The sequence below is a fragment of the Trachurus trachurus genome (assembly GCF_905171665.1).
Source record: "Trachurus trachurus genome assembly, chromosome: 20".
Lineage (NCBI taxonomy): Eukaryota > Metazoa > Chordata > Actinopteri > Carangiformes > Carangidae > Trachurus > Trachurus trachurus.
This window is the reverse complement of record NC_139911.1, coordinates 19,183,347-19,205,250: the sequence shown is the minus strand read 5'-3', so window position 1 is coordinate 19,205,250 and position 21,904 is coordinate 19,183,347. Positions and strand designations below refer to the sequence as shown.

At 41.7% G+C, this 21,904-nt stretch overlaps 1 protein-coding gene across 1 annotated transcript in view; it reads right to left on the bottom strand.

Annotated features, from left to right (window-relative positions):
* tmtopsb (teleost multiple tissue opsin b) overlaps positions 1-17,928 on the bottom strand; it is a gene marked incomplete at both ends in the record, with an annotated part of 28,666 nt that extends 10,738 nt beyond the window's left edge. The window contains 2 exons of the mRNA XM_083995289.1: positions 8,204-8,532; positions 17,541-17,928. Of these exons, the coding sequence (XP_083851415.1) occupies positions 8,204-8,532; positions 17,541-17,928 (717 nt within the window). The remainder of the gene's footprint in view (positions 1-8,203; positions 8,533-17,540) is intronic.
* Between the last annotated feature and the right edge of the window lie 3,976 nt (positions 17,929-21,904).

Below are 21,904 nucleotides of genomic sequence, written 5' to 3'. Positions count from 1 at the left end.
ACCTGGTAATTTGCTATGGTACCAACCTGTACCTCAATCTTTATGCTAAAATAAGATGCTTTATGCTAAGATGCCTGCTGTTTCTAGCATCATATTCTGTTGTCATTATCAAACTATTTTATGGCTTAAGACATAAGAGGATTTAGGAATATACATTTGTTTTTCATTTCCTTTAAAATTTTGTTTGATCAGGTCTTCAGAGTGGAAACTTTTTGTTGTGCATTTGCCCAGTTGAACCAAGGGCAGATCTCCGAATCAGTCCTCATGCCCAGTCGTCCTAAGTGAAACAAATTTAAAAAACAGCCACTGAATCACTGGTAGGAACTGAATAGGTGCAAAGTCTTCGGCCCGATTGTCCATCATACTGAAGGGAAGGACAGAGGGGACAAAGTTTGTACTAAAGTTTGAAGTTGTACTCTGAATCTTAAATTAACATCTTAGCGGCTGCAGAGATAGAAGCTCCCCAGAGGTGTGAAGAAAGTCTGAAAGGAAGAGAGCTGCTGTCGCTGTCGCTGAGGTGTTTTCAGGGAGTCACAAGTTTTTGTGGTGCATGGGTAAAAAGTGCAGATCTTGGCAATATAATCTAATTTTTCTTTTTACATGACGAATGTCAATTAACATACAGGGAAGTCTGACACCAAGTGGCTTTTTCCCCCTTTTTGCAGAAACACATCAACCCACCTGAGAGAGAACCAGAGAGGACGAAAAAAAAAAAAAACGTTGTGCTGAAGTAAGTGATAACCAAGATTGGTGTAAACCACAGGGACAGATTCAGACAGGAGTGAGGAGAGGTGTCAGGTCCAAAGGCAGTGAGGTTGTCATGAAAGTAAAACTTCACAGTTATTAGTTGCTGTATGTGTCCTGGTGTGATTGCTCCAGGCTACAGTGAACTCCCTAAACAGTGAATTTCCGCAAGTTAAACAAAAAAAAAAAAATCCAATGTCATACTTTTTCATGTTTATCTTTGTTGTATCTGATGCGCTGTCATTTTCCAATACCGAGTCACAGGAGCATCCACTCTGGCCTCAGAGGAGGGTGTATCTCTGTAACAGTGAAGTAAACAGCTTTCTATGCTAATTTTGGCTATAAAGCATTAGCACAACTTATAAATAGCTCCTTCAAGTAAAGCATACAAAATGTTCTTAATTTCAAAGTTAATGAAGATTTGATCCTATCAGTGTTATGATGAGCATCAATATTTGAATTCCACTCATTCTACTGTACACTGTTTATTTTATGAACTGATAGCATGGTTACATCTGAAACATAACATGAAACTGAAGCTGTTGTAAATGTTATGAAGTAAAAAGACACATGTCTCTCTGAGATATAGTGAGGTATGAAGCAGCAGAAAAGGAAAAACTAGTACAAGTGCAAGTATAGTTTTTCAGGAAATCAAAGACCTATTGATTTAAAAAGTTTCACAAATTTAATCAGGGCATTCTGTCCCAGTTGTAAACTTCAACATTGTAAAGTATATTTTGATGTGTTTGAAAAAAAAGAGAAAAAAAACCTTTTGCAATCTGTACTACTCATATTGTCAATAAAATCGTCATTTTCACTGCAGGTCACACCAAAGCTGCCATGGTGCAGAGGAAGCAGCGCTGCAGCTGTTCTGTTCTGTCACAAGATGTTGCAAATAAAGTCTATATCATCTGTGATAGGAAAAAAAGAGAAACAAATCACAGTGCTCAAAGAGAAATATGTAGATTCATGCGCAACTGCTTCATAATGTACATTAATGCTAAAATATTTTAAACACAGTGCTGCAAGATTTTTTAATAACAATAAAAGGATTATGAATATCAAATAAAAACGAGTAAAGCTCACACACAGAGGGGAAAAACTTGCTTGTCTCCTTCAGTTTCTTACTGTTGCGTGCATGGTGTCTCAGATTTCAGCATACAGTGCATGCAAGATTTAATCACATTCAGCCAAACTCTGGAAATGAGTTTTAAATATATGTGTATGTGTGCATTTGCTCTGCAAGGGAGAAAAATGCATGCTGTATAAGCAAGGGATTATCTTCCCCTTAGGTAACTTTACACCTATAGACTGCAGAGACAACACATAAACCCACAGACCCCCACCCCTCTGACACACACACACACACACACACACACACACACACACTGAGCCCTGCACATATACAGTATGCAGACAGCAGAGCAAAATTAAACACAAGTCTCTGCCCGATGCCAATCTCAATCACCTTGAGCCTTTTATCTTGTCTCTGTCTCCACATAAAGTTGTATTTTGTTGTGGTTAATTAACTAATTTGCCAAAGATCCTCACACGATGTCAGAATATAAAACCACCTCATCGTGGCAATGCCATGCATATGATTAGAATAGTGATCAGTTCATTAACTCAAGTTGTTATCTCTACGACTCTTGTTTTCAGATTCTGTCAACATGTTTGCTCTAATGAGCTGAATCTCTTATCAGGTTGGTAATTTAGATGATAGTTTAATGAAAATGGATCACCACCAGTGATTAATTCAGTGTGTTGTTGGACTTTGTTGCGTACCGCTTCAAGCGAACTGAGACACTAACCCATGAGACAAAGATAGTAATCTGTAGAGAGCCGTGTGGGTCTATTGAGACTAACACAAAAACAAAATTGGGCTTTATCAAGCATCAAAATCACAAACACCTTCTCCACTGTCCCTCAGTGTCATTATGTGGCACAAAAACTGCATGCTGATGTAGTTTGTTTATTCCGCCTGGAAGTTTATTTGATGCGAGAAAAATGAATGTGACTGATCAGCATCAACAGTTTAGAAACCAAACAGTGTCGAAGAATATTCATTTCTAAAATGGTTCCTTTAAACCCACAAGAGTCTATTTTTAGACACTTTATGGGTGGTGCAATGAGCTCTGAATGCAGCACTTACATTATGAAGTTGATGTGAAATTAGCAAACACTCCCAGATGACTTTTCATTTGTTGCTCATCACTTACAAAGTCATTTACAAGCTGCTTTTATGTTACAAAAGCTGCTGTGTCTGGTACAGGACCGAACTGAACTGGACTGAACAGGAACTGTACAGTAATATTAACTAAAAAACAAAGGGAAAAAAAAGCTCTCTAGCTTTACATAAATAGACGCACATTGCCATGAGTCATGTAATGACTGTATGAACTATTAGAAATAGCTTTCACTTTATTATACATACTCAGCAGTTAGGCACATTTTTTTTCTTACAGCAAAAACTTCAACAATGGGTGCATTGCCATCGATCAAGGAGATATATATGAAATTCATTTCAAATAGTAAGCATACAGATTTTTAATAATTAAATATCATCAGTAAAGACCTGGCTGTCTGGTATTAACATTGATAATAGCAAAGGGCCAAGGAATGATCCCTGAGGCTCTACCTGAGAGAAATGGCCTATACTGTTTTTTCAAAGGGTTTATTTTGTGTCTTATAAAAGTTTATTGATACATGCATAATATACATAGCAGCATAGATCAGTTATAAGTGATTAACAGAGCCATTTCTTGAATTTCAGTGATGTAACAAACTTGCTGACATGCTGTATTCACCTGGCACTCAGACATCTGCATGAGATGAGGAATTACTGGCCTCCTGTTCCAATCATGAGCAAGTGATCACATCTGCCATGAATGTTTTTGAATGTTTAATTAGATCTTTTTTTGGACACATTCAAAAGTTGAGGCAGCGGCTGAAGTTTGGATTCGTAAAAATTATACCCCACAGACATGCACCATTTGATCATCATACAACCGTGAAACATGCATTGATAGAGGAGGGAACAGGTGCAATTGGAGCAACAACCACTTGCCACTTTTCCTTCTGGGGGCAATCTTTGCAATTTTTAGGGGGAAATTTCAACCTACTTTGGACTTTCTGATCAATTCAGCTTTCATACTTTCACATTTGCAAAAAAGGGAAAAGAAAGAAAAGAAAAAAAACAAGCACACACACACACACACACAAAAAAGTTCAGTGTGCTTCCAGGCATGGAGGAAAACCCACAGTGGTATGGCACATGGACTAGCAAATGGTGTGAGAAATTAAATGTGCAAACAGCATAATGCATCAACACGCAGGGCTCACTGACACAAACAGATTGATCCATCCCACACAAAGTTGAGGAAAGACATATGACGCACATTCGAACAGAGACGTGCTGTACGCATGAAGCTGCCAAGCGGATACGCATAAGAGAAGTAATGTATCATCACAACGTATCAACATCATGCAAATGCAGTCAGTGGTCACACTTGCCCACTTATTGTGCTTTACTTGTCATCCACACACCACCACACAGACACACAGCCAGGAGTCTGGAACAGTTTTACGTTTTCACTTTAAGTTTCTCATTCAACTGACCACTTCAATTTGATTTGGTATATGACTGTGTGTGCGTTTTTCATTTAACATGTCTGAGGCTTATTACACATGAGACGCAGCGAGTCTAAAAATATCATCGACAACTTTCAGAACCTGCTGTTTGTAATTTGCGTGTAATTGTAGAATGTTAACTCCTCCTCAGGTCATTTAAACACCCACGTTCCTGAAACAATATGAAGGCATGCTCTCTGTGTCATCATTGCTACACACGCACCCGGAGAGAGAAACACATACACACACCACTAAATGAAGAGATTTTGTCTCTTGTGATTAGCTGACAGTGGGTGCGGAGGTCTGTAGCCTTGAGGTTCAGAGAAGCGCCTCGGCTGAATTTAATGAAGACAGTCGTCTATAATCCTGTCATTAACACCAGCCTGAACACAGAGCCTCTGTGCTGCTCTATACTCCCGTTCCAAATGATTAATTTCAGCAACTCGACTCCTTTGAAATTCTTCCTTCTCTTACAGTACCAAAAAGTACAGCTCCAAACTTTCCTCTAACCCACTGTTTCCTCAGTGATGTGTCACTGCATCTCTTAACTCCTCCATAGTCAGAACCAGTCTGACTGGTACAATCATCACAGACAAACAACCTGTAATATTAGAAGATCTTGCCTACAAAATTATTTAAAGAGGAACTATGCAAGATTTTTACCTTAAAGCAGAAGTAAGTGATATATTTGTGTTAATATAAGTCTTAAATAGTTATATCTTCCGACAGCAATCACTTACATAGAGTGTTTGGACCGAAACACGGGTCTGTCAGTCACTCTGCTCTGCTCTGAGCCGAGGAGAAAACATTTATCGTATCCTACAGTTTTTATCCAATGAGGAGAGAGAACGGCATGCAGGGCTGTGTGTGCAGCCAAGGAACGCCGTGAATGTGGTGACGTAGGGACGAGGACTGTTATGGTGCGTTCAAGGAAACTCGTATTTTTCCGACCGCGAAGTCGTACCAGTTCGATCTGGTACGAGTTCACCGGTCGGAAGTTACGAGTGGCCGTTATAGTGACTTTCACAGGTAAAACAGGTCGGAAAAACACGAGTGGGTTGCCTGGAACGCTACAAAGTCGTAAGTTGTGACTTGAAGCTGTAATTTACGATTTCAAAAGCCGGCCTGGAACGCAGCATTAGCGAAAATGACCGGACCACTTACTTCTGCTTTAACTATGCTACATTTTTTCCTTGCAGCTTCGGAGTAATTGTGATGGTTAAATAAATGACTTGTAACGGGTAATCTGGAGGCAATATCAGTGCTTCTGACCCGGTGTCCCAGCTCTCGTCTTGGCAGCACCCCAAAACCACAATCTCTTTTTCATGACAGATAAGACTACACAGATATACACGTCATAACACTGTTTATGATCTCTTGCCGGTTTCGTTAAAAACAAATGCACATGGCAGGAGGAGGGTTAGCAACCGGACCTGCAGAGTTCCCCTTTAAGATGAGGACTTGTAAAATAAATTCACCATTTTACCATTATAAATAGTTGTTAGATTGTAGTTATATGCAAAACTTACGAGAACTTGACAACCACAAATTAATTTCTAATAAGTCCCCTCTCCAATGTAGTAACAACAGGTTAGTGAGCCAATCAGAGAATAAGAGAATCTGAGGAGCTCAATAAAAATATAGCGGAAACCAAATCCTTCCAGGGTGGTTGAAACTTTTATAATTTCACAATAATGATATAGAACCAACCTGCTTTAGGCTACTGTATAATCAAACAAAATCTACCTTAATACAATATGGGACATTTAAACAGGAGAGACCAGGGCACAGTCAGACCCACACTAAATAGACCTTGGTGCAGAATTAGCTCAACCACAACAGACCTTAATGGAGTGAAAACACAAATATGAAAAGAGCAGAGATACAATTATTTTCTGAAAATTAATGCCAAAAATAATTGTTCACATCATATGCTTCAAAGACTGTTTTCACCTCCAACAATAATAATTTTCTAACCAATCTAACATCTGAAAATTATATTTTCAAAAATTAAATGTTCACCTAATAGCATCATTTTCTATTGTATCTTCTCCTAGGGTGGTTATGAGAGGCTGAGCCACTCTCCTACTGTATATTAGATGTATTGAATAGGGTAGCAAAGTGAGACCGGAGCCAATTAGACCATAATTTGGAACCAGTCTGACACAGGTCCTGGGTCAGATTTTGGCTCCTCTTGCTGTATTGGCAAGAGTGGTGGAGAAGAATCAGCACTTTGAGGAAACTCTCAAAGCAGCATCGAGGATCCACCTGAACAAACAAGTGCATCAAGTCCTCAAAACCTCAGCACATAATACAGTACACTTGATTGGATGTTCAGCTGAAAGAGTCAGTGCTGGTAAAGCATGCATGAAGCAGCGAATGCCAATCAGCTAATGCATGTGTGACCTCAGCGATCTGCGTGCAACAACATGTTCCCAGGCTAATATCATTAGTGAGGTGGCGGAGTTCCAATTGGGCTGGAGTGAAAAGAAACTCTGCTCAAACTTCACAACAACAGAGAGGTGGAAGGTAACCTATAGGCAGCGCATGCAAAAGAAAGGGTAACACACAGACAATCTGTCTGATCTATCTCACAGCTCCTTAATGCAATTGATCAGTTTCTATTAATTTGCAACACACACAAAATTAAGTCTATCTGGACTATTTTTTCATTGGCATTTCATCCCCTGAGCTGCTCAAAACAATACTTTTCTGACTGTATGGTTGACATTTTGATTTAATTAGCAGATTAAAAGACTGTTAAGTTTTCTTTTTTTGTATTTGACATAAACTATAGTACAACCTAACTCTGTTGCTGTGTTTGTAGTTATAGTGGCACAAGCATTTTTCTCCCTAATGTACTTATGTAAATCATGTTCTAGTAGTTTCGTAGTTTTTTAGTCTGTACTTTTTTGAACTTGTCCTGTCTCTATGTGGCACAACAAAATAACTAGTTAAGTTAGTTAGCACTTCTATATGAATCAGGATTCAGGAAAGAGAGATAAATGGAAAGATCCCACCTGCACATTTCCAAAAGACCATTTGTCCTAACACAACCTGCACCAACTGAACCAAGCCTCAAACTTTCACCCTTCATCTTCAGTGTTTGCATCACAGAAGAGTTGAAATCAAAGTTTCAAAAAGTGCCCTTAGGTCTCTCAAAACTAAGCTTTACTGTGGACTGAATACATTTTATTTTTAGTTTCATGAAAATGTGACAGCAGCTGACACAGTGCTTTACCAGGTTCGCATTAACATCTGGATGTAAATTACTGCTGTCATTCAAAACTCCGGTCGTGTCTCAGCCTCTACTGCTCCTGCATTGAGGTGTAAATTATGTCTTGACGATAGCGGGAGATGGTTTCAGACACTTTGGCCTGAACAACCTCAGCAGTGGGCAACAGCACGAAGGAGTAGACAAGAGAATAAATTGGTGTTGGCAGCTTTAATAGCCTATGTTGTTGAGATGTCAAACCTGATTGGCGATTGTTGAGATCATCTGATGCATGGCTTCATTTCTAAGCTTTCAGACTCCAGTCTTTGAAATGTATGAACGCATATTCTTTTCCCTCGTCAACTCTGCAGCCCCACACTGAAAATTTGGACTGCCTGGAGGGGTTTGATATGGTCCTGGATCAGTTAAGGCCACAGATCAGAAGGTGCACTGCTGGTGTGCATCTGAATCACTTGTGAATACTTGCTGCAATCATATCTCAGACCAGACTGGCTCGCATCCAGGCAGCTGGAAGTTGTTTTAATGCTCAACAACTTCTCTGCGTCGACTCAAACCCCCCAACCCCAACAAACATTTATATTTGCAGAACCTCACCTGTCTGATGGCGTACAGCAGCTTGCCATAGGAGTAGACGATGACGCCGAATGGCAGGACGAGGCAGAAGGTGAACAGGCAGATGATGTAGGAGATATTGTTGGGCGTCTGGGTCCTCCAGTCGACCGAGCAGGTGGTTCCCGGTCCCTCGGGCCCATATTTGCTCCATCCCATCAGCGGAGGAACCGTCCAGGCCACAGAGTAGAGCCAGGAGAAGCAGATCCCTCCCAGCGCCGGGCGGAAGTCTCTGCCGTCGGCTATGGTGGGCGCCATCATGGTGCAGTAACGCTCGTAGGACAGAACAGCCAGGGATATGAGGGAGACGATGCCTGAGGACGGAACAAGAGGTCAGAGGTCGTGGAAAATAGACAGAAAGATGGGATACAGAGGATGACAGGTGTCGTCCCTCTGCAGCATGGTGGGTGTTTCTATCTCCTGCTCTACGTTAGAAGACAAGATGCAGAAGATACTTATACTCACAATGCCAGTACCAAAATCTACTGATACATAAAGAACTGGACTAGCTTCATCTATGTTTGGTATTCATATCATAAAACTGTTCTTAAATTTCAGCTTCACTTATTTTACTTTTAAAACTTAAAAATCAGGCCAGCGGCATACACACTCAAGAATCAATAAAACAGAGAATGCTTTTCACTCCTGGCTGTTAATGTTACTCAGTCTATTCAGTAATAAAAAGTGAAAGTGACAGGACTGAGTTTCAGTATAAGCATACTTATTTAATTGGCTTAAATTCCCTCATTTAAGCCATTACATGAAATATAGGCAGTACAGTAGGCTACAAGACATTTTCAGCACCGAAAGGCTCTGACACTGAATTAAGCCTCTGATCTGGAAAGTTAACTAGCCTAAACAATACTGAGTAAATTGCTGCATTGTTATTTCTATTTTCTTCTTTTTTAAAAAAGAAGAAATTTCCATCATTTAAGCCATCCACAAACAACAGACCAAGACGTTGACAAATGACAATCGCAACATTTGGCCATTGAATTGAGTTACTGCCAGTTCTCACCGGTTGATGAACCGTAGCTGCTGCATTTTGCTTGTTACGGCGTAGCCATGTTTGTTTTATATGCATGTTAAATTGACTACGCTGATGTGTGGCCAGAGGCGACATTAACAAGTTGTAAATATTTGCAAAATGCGACAACTAGCGTTAGCTTAGTCGGTAATGTTAAGCCGGTGATAGTCGGCCGTGGTTACAGACCGTGGTAGTCCCTCCGATTCCGCTATACGTAGCCAAGATGGCGATCATTCTGGGTGATGTGTCCAGTTCAACACTCAACTTTGACTGTTATGCGCGCACCATCCAGGTATTAACCCTACAGTACACTGCATTTAGCCTTACTTGTCAGTGTGAACGCACTTAAACACTCAAAATAGTAAGTATAACTACAGATGTGTGCGAATTGAGACACAGCACAGGTCTAGGTTTTGTCATCTTGTCTAAATTAAGAGGGACTCTTTACTAACTTTATCAAAACATTCAGTCTAGATGTTACAACTCTTTGCAAACAAGTTCTTATTTGATTTGTTAAAATGTGTTGATTTTTGACCTGGACTTTGTGTACTGCATAACATTATTTTTCTTGTGTTTTCATTTATTCATTTATTTGGTTTCATAAATAAATCAAAGGTTTCAAAAATCTGAAAGTGAGTGGAGCAACCAATTTTTCAAAACCAAAGCATCTGTGTTCTCGTTCACTCCCGGATAATGAGCAAGCTGCATCTGTTTCTCTGACACTCGACGGACAAGAGAGGAGTTCATCGAGTTTGACTGACGTTCACTGCGCTAACAAGCCACAACTCCGTACCTGTGACAGGTCAACAGCCTGATTTCCAAACTTCCTCCATCAATTTCCACTCACTTTTTAAAAAACATCTTCAACTCTGGCAGACGTGCCTTTGGCTCAGTTTGCAGCATGTGAAACAAATCTGCTTTTTCTTGGCGTATCTTTTCATTTTCTCTATTTGCATTAACAGTGCCTCCAAACATCCCGTTGGATTTACAAAGTAATGGCATTATTCATCAGATATGCTCTAAAAAAAAAAAAAAAAATCAAAGTTTGTGCAGCTAATGTGTTTGGAGAACTGTGTTTTTAATCTTCAGCTTCCCATCCAGACACAAAATTGATTTAATTAGTTTATCACGTTACTATTCAAATTTTGCACCAAACCGTGTCGAAAATACTCAAAAACTAAAAAAAAACTTTGACTTTGTATGAGTGAAACTACTATTATTTTCATCACTGATTCAGTTTCATCTGTCCTACTGGGGCAGTCCTATAGTCATGAAAGTACCTGACTGACTGACGCTAATTCTACCACTGCTTAGTGAAGCATAATCAAGCTGCAGTCTAACAAACCACTGTGGTTTTACACCTGCTTTGTATGCAGGGAGGCAGAGGAACGTGTCCAACACACTGAGCCTCACCTCCATTATGGCACATGAACTACTTTAATTACATGTATCACTTACGCTGAAGGAGGCAGAGGAATAACTAAACACAACAACACACAGACCGAGCAGAGAGAAAGAGAGAGACGTCTGAATGGCTGTGGACCCCAGACAGAAAGCATGTGTCGGGATAGCTCAGCTGGTGGAGGAGGGTATTCTCTGGGATTAGTCTTGGCCCAGGTTACAGTCTGACCCACGGCCCCTTTTCTGCATGTCACCTTCTATCCATCACTCTCTTTCACTGTGAAAGTCATTAAGGCAAAAGTTTTTAGTGATGCTGTCAGACATGTCATAGTTATGTAATATGGATTTGACTATAAGTGATGCAGCCACACACTTTAACTTAATTGTCGGTGTAAGTTGTTTTTAGAACAGCGGAGCAGTTCTAAAAAGCTGCTCAGAGCTACACTAAAAGCAAAGGCCAATGGGATTTCTTGGTTTCCCTCATCAAACTCATCAAATACACAATCCAACAACTCCAAAACGCTCTCGTGGACAAGTTGTGACCAGCACATTCACCACACTATGAGATAATAATGGAACCTTGCAAGACAGAGTTGTTTTCAAGGTAAATTCATGCAAAACCGCTGGTGCGTGTTCCTGTCGGGGGCAGTTTTTCGGCAAGCGGCCTCTGCATTTACCTCTAAAACAACTCTGTCTCGTAACGTTCTGTTGTTATGTCATAGCGTGGTGAATGTGCAGGTCACAACTTGTCCACAAGAGCGTTTTGGAGTTGTTGGATTGTGTATTTGATGAGTTTGATGAGGGAAACCAAGAAATTCCATGAGCTCTGAGCAGCTTGCGGCTCTGCTCTGCCATTCTAAAAAATAGCTTGCACTGAAAATTAAAGGTAATGATCCTACTCCTAAAACTATAGGGATTATGGCTGTGGGCTAATTTGCCAAAATGTTGAACTATCCCTTTAAATTCACATGTTGCTACTGTAAGAGGCACCATACACTGCCTCAACTTTCCCCCCACGAATTTATTTGTCCTTTTGTCTATAACATACTGGAAAGAAAATGCCAATCACTGCTTCCTAGAGCCATCAAGTATTTCAGTGTCTTGTTTTGTCCAAAATCTAAAGAGAATCAGTGACTCAGCAAACAACAAATGATGAAAACTGATGAGCTGGACCCTTCGAACATTTACTAATGGAATCACAGTTGAGCTGAAACAGACAAATGTTTCTTTTCCCTGAGGAGGAGGACTGGACCATGAGCTCTGTTTTGTGACTCAGCCTAAACAGTGAGCCAACAGTGTCATTACATCCTCAGGTCGGTCATCATTATAACCTGCTCACACAGAAACAGAGGCAGACAGCAGCACGGCCGCGCTCAGTCGTCTTCTACATGCTAATCGCTAATTGATGAACACGTGCCGGGGGAGTAAATTGTTGCTCAAGTCTTAAATCAGAGCTAATCAGCACATATGAGTTTAAGTGCTGGGCCAGGGGCACTCTAGCTCCATCACACCGAGTCTACCAGGGACAGAGACTTTGATTACACACAATCACAGCAACTGGTTGCATAATGAGGGCCTCTGTGGCGTGTTGGGTTTTGGACAGCGGGCTGGGCCAGTGGGCGCACGTCTGTTCTGTTAAGCGCAATGGCAAAGAGCTAGAGCCTTGAGAATAATGGAAATGACTATTTGTCTGTTCAGGCTGGATATTAATGTGTTTGGTTGAATGTGAGTGTGTTTGATGCCTATTTTAATGACTGATGCACTCTGGTTAGATAGAATAATTATTCTTTTATGGGTTACAAAGATAATATGCCAAGGAATTAAAGAGAAAATCCAGAATATGATTCTTATATACAATGAAAGCATTTCAGTTGTAGCTGTGTATAAGTGCTTTACTCAAATGTCATCTGTGTTTTATTGTATTAATTTCCTCTATATGCCTCTAAAAACTACACTAAATGAAACTGTCTACAAAAGGAGCATCACTCCTTTCTTAAACAGCTTTCAGTTCATAGACATAAGTAACCAATGAGAAGAGTTTTATAGTTTAGTAAGTGGAAACAGCTTGGCTACAAATGGACTCTAAAGAAAGCGAGACATATAAATTATAGTCGCAGACGCAGTGATCCAAAGCTGGCACTGATGAAAAGACTAACGTCTGCAACACTGAGTCCAAGCCTTAAATTTATTGAAGATTCGATCAGATCTCATGTCAGAATGTATCGATTGATACAGAGTAATGGTCAAATAGCCAAAAAAAAGGTTGAGATCCAATGGGCCAAAGCAATAAGGTGTGGGTGTATTCATTCTGAAGCTGCAGTTAGTACATTTTTGGATCAAGCTGAATATCCAGTGTATTACCACATCATGAAGTTGTTGCATAGTTTCCTATTCATATATCTAACCTACATGGAGCAACAGTATCATCCACATGATGAAAACCGAAAACCAAAACAATGAGCTAAAAGAGGCTAAAGGCTTCGTAGAGGAGAGGACTGCAGCTTTTGGAGGTTCACCGAAACAAGAAGCATCTTTCACGTTTAAACCATTTGATCCATTATTAATAGACCAAAGAGCATCGATTAGTCCAGCTTCAATGTTTTGGTTTTTTGTCTTCTTGTCTGCTGTGATGAATAATTTAATAACAGCCATTGCGGACAGAAAAGTAAATCTCGGACGTCGCCTCAAGTCTAATCTAAAGTTGTTTATTTTGGAATATAGCTGCCGATGACCAAAGGCACACATTAATCACTTGGAGGGATTATTACGTGGAGGGATTACAAGGACACCGAGAGTGTCTGAGAAAACACAGACTGGGCCTGAGATTATCAAATAATTGTGTAATCATGGGTAAACAAATTTGAAGAATAACAACACCCCGTGGCCTCGGCGGCCTATTACAGAGGATTCTTTTAATGCTCTGCTCTGCTTGCTCAGCAACAAAAGGCGGCCCCCTCTCTCTCTCTCTCACCAGCGACCGTTCCTCCGTTTGCTGCCTCGTAATGATTGCACAGTCTCTACTCGGAGCCTGGTGGGGATTCAGGGAGCAAATCACTCCCCAACGTTTGGCTTTGATTCAAACATGCTCGGCTTTGATTCCCCAGCATGCATTTTAAAGGCTTTCTCACCTGAGGCCCGATTCGTCTTAACTCCAGAGTGGTGTGGAATAGATTTAAGGTAAAATGAATGACCCAGTGTCCCAGGGTCCTGAGTCAGCACAGGAGCTAATCATCTTTCACTCTCTCCCTTCTCTCTCTCTTCTCTCTCTCTCCTTTTGTGTGTTCTTCCTCTCTCCTCTCCCCTCTTGCTTCTTTCATCTCATCTTTTTCTCCATCTCCTCCTCTTTCTCTCTCTCTCTTCCACAATCTGCATTACCCTCTTGCTCTTTCCCACAGCACCCCTCTCACTGTTTGCCCCCCCCCCCCTCCTCCCCTCCATCTCACCTCTACCTCCCTCTTGTTCCCCCTCTTTCCACTGCACTCCTGTTCCCGATCCAACTGATGGCAAAGCAAAAGCACTTATGCCGGATCAGACCGTTTCCTCAACTGCTGACCACACTGCACTACTCCCAACACGCTGTCACTGTGTGTTAACATGCATTTACTGTAAGTAATCCTGTTACCGGAGTAACTTAATTTCTTCAAAGTCGCATTAAAAAAAAGAAAGAAACGAAATCTGGTTTCTGTAATCAGCTTAAGAGGATTAGTGAAACCTGATTTCTGCTGCTAGATCTCTGGTGAGGAAAGGTTACATGTATTTCTTGACCGTGTCGAAGCATAACCAGGTCTCTGATTGACATTTTACATGTGGGCTTGATGAAAACTTCAGACAGAGAAGGGATCGCTGGATAAAAGAAAACAACCCCACAGGTATCCGTCTGCCAATTATTTTTATGCTTGCTTGGTTAATTGTTTAGTCCATTTAATGTCACAGCAACAGTGAACGCTTCCCAAGCCCTGCACCTGTTGCCCTCTGCAGCCAGAGACAAAGAGAGAAGAGAAAGAGGTACAGTAGTAAAGAAAAGGAGAATGGAGGGAGGAGACATAAAGAAGAGCTCTAAACCTCCATGAATAAAGTCTAATTCCGCTGAGAGTGACCTTATGAGGCTTGATTACAAGTTTTCTAACAGCTCCTGGCTGCATGGTACAGTAGCTCTGATGTTGTCTGGGTAATTGCAGCGGGGCGGACAGTGTCTCATTAACAAACAGAGCCGATTCCATCTCAGTTCTTTCAGGCAGAGGGTTTTCCCTTCAGTCCTGCCTAACTCAGTGGATCCCTCTTATACGTTTTGCAGTCCTGAGTGTGATAACGTATCTTTTACTTACTGAACACAGTAATGTGTTTTCCTACAGTACTTGTGCTGCTGCACTTGAGAGGCATTTTTGCACATTTGTACTTTTTTTTTTTTGGGGGGGGGGACTTTCTGTATTCTGTAATTTCCACCCTTTTACATAAAAAAAAACCCCTGGGTAGAAGTGGTGCACTTCAGCCCAGTTGGACTGTGAGTGTCTCTGTGTGTAGATGCTGTAATTTGAGACACTGAACACAGGGAGACCTGGCTTTACTTTGCAACCGTGCACATCCGGAAAAAGACACTGGGAAGCCACTTGCATTTAGAGAAGATGCTCAAATGTGACACAAAGATACACTGCAGCTAAATACGCATTCTAAAGAGGCGATACAATTGGAGCTTCATCTCCTCCTCAGGCTGCTACTTTTCCCACTTAAAATACAATCCGCCGTGAACTCTGCAGAGTTCAAACTCATTTTTGTGGGGATCAAATCCAACAATGTTCCCCTCTTCTAAGAAGTAACTCTCTCACACAACAAATGATTTCCCCCCTCCCATTCACTTTTCTTTCTTTTTTAAATAAACTATTACGTCTCCTATTTGCGCAATTGCGTACAGGCTTTTCATCAGCCGGCACACAATGTGAAATAATTTGACCCTTTTGACCCTTTTTCAAACTGGCTGCACTTCTCTCCTTTTTTTTCTCCACAATCTGATCAGTTCTCGCCAAACTCTCATCAGTCACTCACTGCTCACATAAATCCTTCACACTGGAGGACTCATCTCTCCATCCCAGTTGGCAGTGTCCAGCCCAGTCCAGAGCTCAGTCTCTAAAGCCTCCAAGTCTTCTCTATTTCAACTCTGAGCCTTTGATCTTGTCACGTACAATTTTTGCTGCGATTGGTTGTTGCTTGTTTATTCTGCTGCTGCTCCTAAAGAGGCACCACATGAGCAACTGTTTGCAAATTTAATCACGCCAAGTTCTCAGGTCATGGATAAATTGCAGATATGAAGTGTGCCTGTCTCATTACAGCTTGACGCTCTCAGGGTTGTATTGGAAAGCTGTTGGCCGTGTCATTAGCCGTGCAGCGGAGTTATGGAGGAATTTTTCAGTTTGATGGGGAAGAGATGAGAAAACGATATGACCAGAGAAGAGATTTAAGAGCAGCAACCCCCAAGTTCAGACTCCGACGTAAAAAAACAACAACTGTTGATTGAAAGGCAGCGACGCTTTACTACGTCTTACTGAAAAGTCCATTCTCCTGAGGGGAAATGAATTATTTATGAGTAGCAACATCACCTCAGTGTGAGTCCAGTCTCCTGGGAGAAAACACCTGATTTAAAGCAGCAGCAGCAGCAGCAGAAGCTTCCTCCACCTTATTTCAAGTCCAGACTCCAAAGAGACAAAAACAGACTAGAGCAGAACATCTCCCTGCAGTTCACCCAGACTCCATAGAAGAATAACAAAAATAACAGCTTTAATGGCAGCAGCACGTCTCTGTAGTGCACAGAGCTGCGTTTAACAGACTGATTAGTCACTTACAACTCTCAATCACAGAAAACCCTGAAGAGCAACAACAGAAGTCATTAAGACCATGAAGACGCTGACAAACACAGGAAGATCTCTCCACACCCCCCCACTCCCACTCCCACTCCAGCCTGCGTGCTGCACAAAAATTAGCATCCTATGGTTTCTGAGTAGATGAGGTGACATTAATCAACCCTGGACGGTCATTAGAGTGATTGCCCTGAAACTGAAAGGTCAAAGGTTTGACCCCACAGCTCTGTCTGCACCAATCTGCACACCAGACACAACCAAGGATCAAGATGAGAGCCTGACAGGTGGATTTATTATGTAGGCTAATATCATACAGTAAGAAATGCTTTTTCTATGTTTTATGATATATACTATTTGAGTTTTTGAATTAATTTTCCCTTCAGCCCCCCCGCCCCCTCCCGTCTCTAAAATGCATTGTCACATCTGGAACTAAATCTGAATTACGACACATTACCAGATCCTATTAGGATTTATGTCCCTGAAGAAAATTCAGTTTGCGAGCTTAGCAAAGCCGAACATAATCAGCAGGGAGCAGCACATTACACCTTCACAACTTAATAGGATTTTAATTGAAATTAACCGCAGAATTAAATGGGTTTACAGGATTTTAATCATGTTAGGTTTTGAGTGAGTTTTGCTGCAGGCAAGGAGTGAGCATTTTCCTCTGCAGCTACAGGGATAAAATATATAAGGCTAAATATGTTTGACAGCAAAGCAAATAAAACACATGAGAACTGATGAGCCTTGATTTAGTCATTTTTCACGTTTATAAATCTTGAAAGGTCAAACTGGACAAACTGGAAAAGGACATCCTGGGGACAAGACAGTGTCCAGTAATTACACACATCTGACCGGCAGGTGAAATTAAGTGGCTACAAAAATCAATATTTCATCTCTTTTTCTCTTGATAGAGGTGAATAAGTCACGCGAGGACAGAAAGATAACATTTAAAGATTTCAATCTGGATTAAATGGGCTGGAAGATGTTGTTCTGGTTCATTCAGTCTGGTGACACATGCCAAAGAAAAAATGGAAACACTCCTTACCCAAACATGCGTTCACGAACCCGTACCAAACGCACCCAGCGCGTCCGATCAGCCACCGCCCCTGGGTGCTGGCTGCGAAGCTGAACGGGGTGCCCAGCACGCTGACCAGCAGGTCGCTGGCAGAGATGCTCACCAGCAGGAGGTTCATGGGCGTGCGCAGAGCTCGGTACCGGCAGAACAGCGTGAGAACCAGGAAGTTACTGAGGAACCCGAAGGTGCCGATGAAGCCGAGGCACACCGCCACCACCAGATGCCCCGTTGGGCTGAGGGACGGAGGAGGCAGAGCGCCGGACACCTCTTCGTACGCATCCGTCGCCGTCGCTGCCGTCCCGCCGGCTCCTCCCCCAGGACAATGCGCGCAACTTAAGCTCACGTTGGAAACGATCATACCGAGCCGAGCCGCGAAGTTTGGACCAACCCGAACTTTTCCATCCGCTCTATGTGCGTTAAACTCGCTCAACCCATCTGGAGGAGCGAGGGCGCACGGAGGAGTCCAGCGAAGCGCCGTGCGCGCATATGGCACCCTTTTTTTTTCTTTTCTTTTTTTTTTGAAGAGAGGGGGGATTTGTCAACGCTTAGCTATCCAGTCCGACAGAGCCTGTTGGCAAGTGAGTGAGGATTCAGAGAGCAGACGCCGGTGGTACGTTATAGGTCCGCCCCTCTCCGCCGTGCGCTCCGGGTCCGGAGAGGTGCGCTCCCTTATCTTGCGCGACCACCGGTTCAGCGCGTATGAGCCTGAGCTTTTATCACCCACAGCGCCTGTAACAGGGGGGCTGCAGCCCTCAACATGAGGCGCTGGGGTGGGGGGTGTATGTGTGTGTGTGTGTGTGTGTCTATGTGTATGTGTGTGTGTGTCTGAGCACTCAAACCACTATCAGACCTACAGACACTGGTGATGGAAGCGTTGCGTAACAGCTTTTCTTTTTCTTTTTTTTGTTTCAGCTAAAAACAAGCAACCAATTTAGAGAAACAGACCCTGCAGCTTTGTGACAGGTGCATGCACATAAGTCTGTGGAAATAAAACCTTGGTGATCGATTCAACAACTCCTTTACACACATTTAATTAAAAGAAATCTGCAGTCGTTCATGTCAGGGTTGCAGGAAAGAATCCATGAGCTGCCTGACAATCAGTATTTCATAGCCTAAGGAACAAAGACTGATTTCTTGTGAGTTCATGAAATACTTTGTCTTGACTAATCATTATTTCAAATAAATAGATAGATAGATATTTATTTGCCAATTTCAGGGTGATTTATTAGCTTATTGTGTCACAGCTGGATGTCAGGAGCAAGGAAGTGTAATTAACTGTCAAAAGCATGGCAATCAATGGTGTTCGCCTGCTTCCAGCCTTTTCTTTCTCCCTGTGTGAGTCCTGGTGTTGCTCCCGCTGCTCTCCCTTATTCTCACTTGTTGCACATGTGTTTTTTCTTTTTTTTCTTCTCTCCTTTGACAGGAACACAGATGCACACGCATTCGGCCATTTCAAAAGGAAGCCTGAGTTCTTTTTTCAGGTTTTGAGGAAAAAAGGGAAAGAGTGACAGCAAAGATACTTCCTTTGCAAGTCCTTGTGTCTAAATGATGTCTTCACGCCCCACGAAATGACACCTGCTGTATGCATGAGTAAGCTCGCACATTTCATATTAGGGCAGGCAAATTGAAGCATTTCCAAGTGTCGGTTGCCATATTTAAACGTTTAAATTGATTTCTGAGTGATGAATGTCATGACACACCAGCAGCTGGGCTCTGGAGCGGAGAGGTCCGGGTCCCTGAAAGTCTATAACAGCACTGGATCCAATCCTTGATCAACCTTTCAATCAGAGTGTCCATTTTGTGATGTGATTCTGCTGCTGGGTGAGTAAATGCATTTGACATGTTTGGCAGTGGTAAACACACACATACACAGCATAAATATAACTATGACTATTTTGAGTGAGGAGGTAGTAAGGTGTTCACTTATTATTCCCTCCAATTAATAAAGATGCAGCATATCTGCCAAGCTTCACTTTCCACTTGATATGCGAGGGGCACATGAGGCGATGGAACTTTCCATCAGATGTATATCATGAGGTGTGAAATCGCTCACCACGGACATAAAGCCTTCATTATCTGCACATCGAGGAATCTCTCACTGGGAACGCATTAACATGTCTGTGTGTTTTTTTTTAAGCTTTTAAACAAAGACCCAGTTATGTCACTTCTCTGTGAAATGGGAGCAGTCAGATAAGATGTTGGGCCTTATTATACTTATAATGCAGTTAACATGCTGAAACGCACACACTATACTACACGTGTTGCTCACCCACTCTCTTGTCTCCTTTACTATTCCTTTGATTTCCAATGTAACCTTGCGAGCAGATGCACTCTTGCACCTCCAGTGAGAAATGAATTATTAATTAACCAAAATGAGTTAATTTAATGAAATTTGCCTCATCAAAAATGTAGCAGTGTTCATAAAAACTTAAGCATGGGACACATTTCCCTGCACTTAAGTGTGCGTTCATTTCCTTATCATTAACATTATGTCACTATATCACCCTGTGCATTGTGCACATGCAGGCAAAGTTTTATTTCAAACTTTTTTTCTTTTCTTTTTTTTTTTTTACAAATGATCAGAGCTTTTCCTGTAGCTTGCTATTATTTTCAGCCGGTTTAATATGACAAAATGAATGAGAAGAAAGTATAATCTTGACATGGCCATTCTACACTCTCTGGAGTTCGGGACATCTATGGACCATTAAAGACTCATTGTCCTAGACCTAGAGTCTAGGACAATATGTCCAAAATGCAAATACGTTTAAACTGCTGTTTGCTTGCCAGTCCTGCCAAGAGCTTCAGCCTTATAAGAAATTAGAATACATCCTGTGAGCAGCAGTACTCCATCAGAGGAGACTATAATATATATATAACTATAATATTGCGACTCAGTATTGGAAAAAGGCGAGTTCTTTATAGTGAGTGATCTTTTATGATTTTGTTTTCACTGCTGAAGGCATAAAAAATGTCTAAGTGTCTTTATTAGCATTACTAAATGATCACTGATAAGACTATAAATAAATAAATCTTCATTGCACACAATGTTTATTAAATGATATGCTGGCAGAAGTATCTTTATGTGGTAATTTTTTCAGTCTATTAGTGTATTTTCTTAATCAGCTGGCGACTCCATTCTGCAACGCATGTCTGCTGATGGAGAAAATAGTCCACATGAGGGAGGACCTATTTGCTTTAAAGCATAGCTACCAGATATAGAGTCAACATCCCATACCAGCTGTGCTGAAGAAACCGCCCCACTTATATGGAGTCGGGGCTACGCTAAAGGCTACGAGATGAAGCTATCAGACTATTCTGCCATTGAACCTCATGGGAAATATCAACTCCCTGGCAAGAAGTGTGAAGAACCAGTGAGTATGCAGAGAGTGTACTGTTGTCACGTGAGTTTCACAGAGGCCTGGTTGAACAGCAATACTCCACTTCTCTGCTGAAAACAACAGGTGGTGCGACCTCAGGAAAATCACAGTGAAGGAGAAGATCTATATATCTAGATCTCTATATATACTATATATACTGTATATATATAGGAGATTTTATTGAATTTGCTCCCCATTCTCACCTGAATGGCTTCACTCAGTGTGTTGACTGTGCCACAAGGGAGAACAATACACTTAATCCGTTGTATGCAAACATCAAGGAGTCCCACATTCACCACCACTTGACAGAATGGCTGAATGCACCACAGATTGCATTCACTTCTGTATGGACACTTTAATATTGTGCACTGCCCTTCAAACAACAAACCTTAGATCACCAGTAAAATCAAGACCCTCCCCTCAAGAAGAACAAGGAGGCCTTCAGGGATGGAGAGAGGGAGAAGCTCAGGTGTGCAACACGAGCTGAAGAGGAGATTAAGGCAGGTGAAGGAGGAAGCTGCAGCATAACAACATCAGCAGCAGCAGAGAGGTGTGGAAGGGGATGAGGACCATCCCTGGCTATAAAGAGAACAGCCGAGCAACGTCGGGTGATGTCAACAAGGTCGACGAGTTCAACGTGTTGTGCAACGTGACACAACCTCACCATCCATGATCCACACCAGTACAGCCATATGAATCATTTCCTGAAGAGAAACGCACATGTTGGTAAAACAAAGGCTTGTGTGTGAATGCCTCCATGTGCATCTGTGTGTGTGATGATGAGCTCTGTCTGCATGAGGTTTATTGACATTCAAACAAAATTGCTGCAAAGCTGCAAGTCAGATTCAAAGGAGCCACAGTGTGACAACCAAAACCATTTCACCTCCTAACCTGACTTTTTAAGTAACCAAAGCTGAACCCAAATAAGCAGCTCACACATAAATTGATTCTCACTCT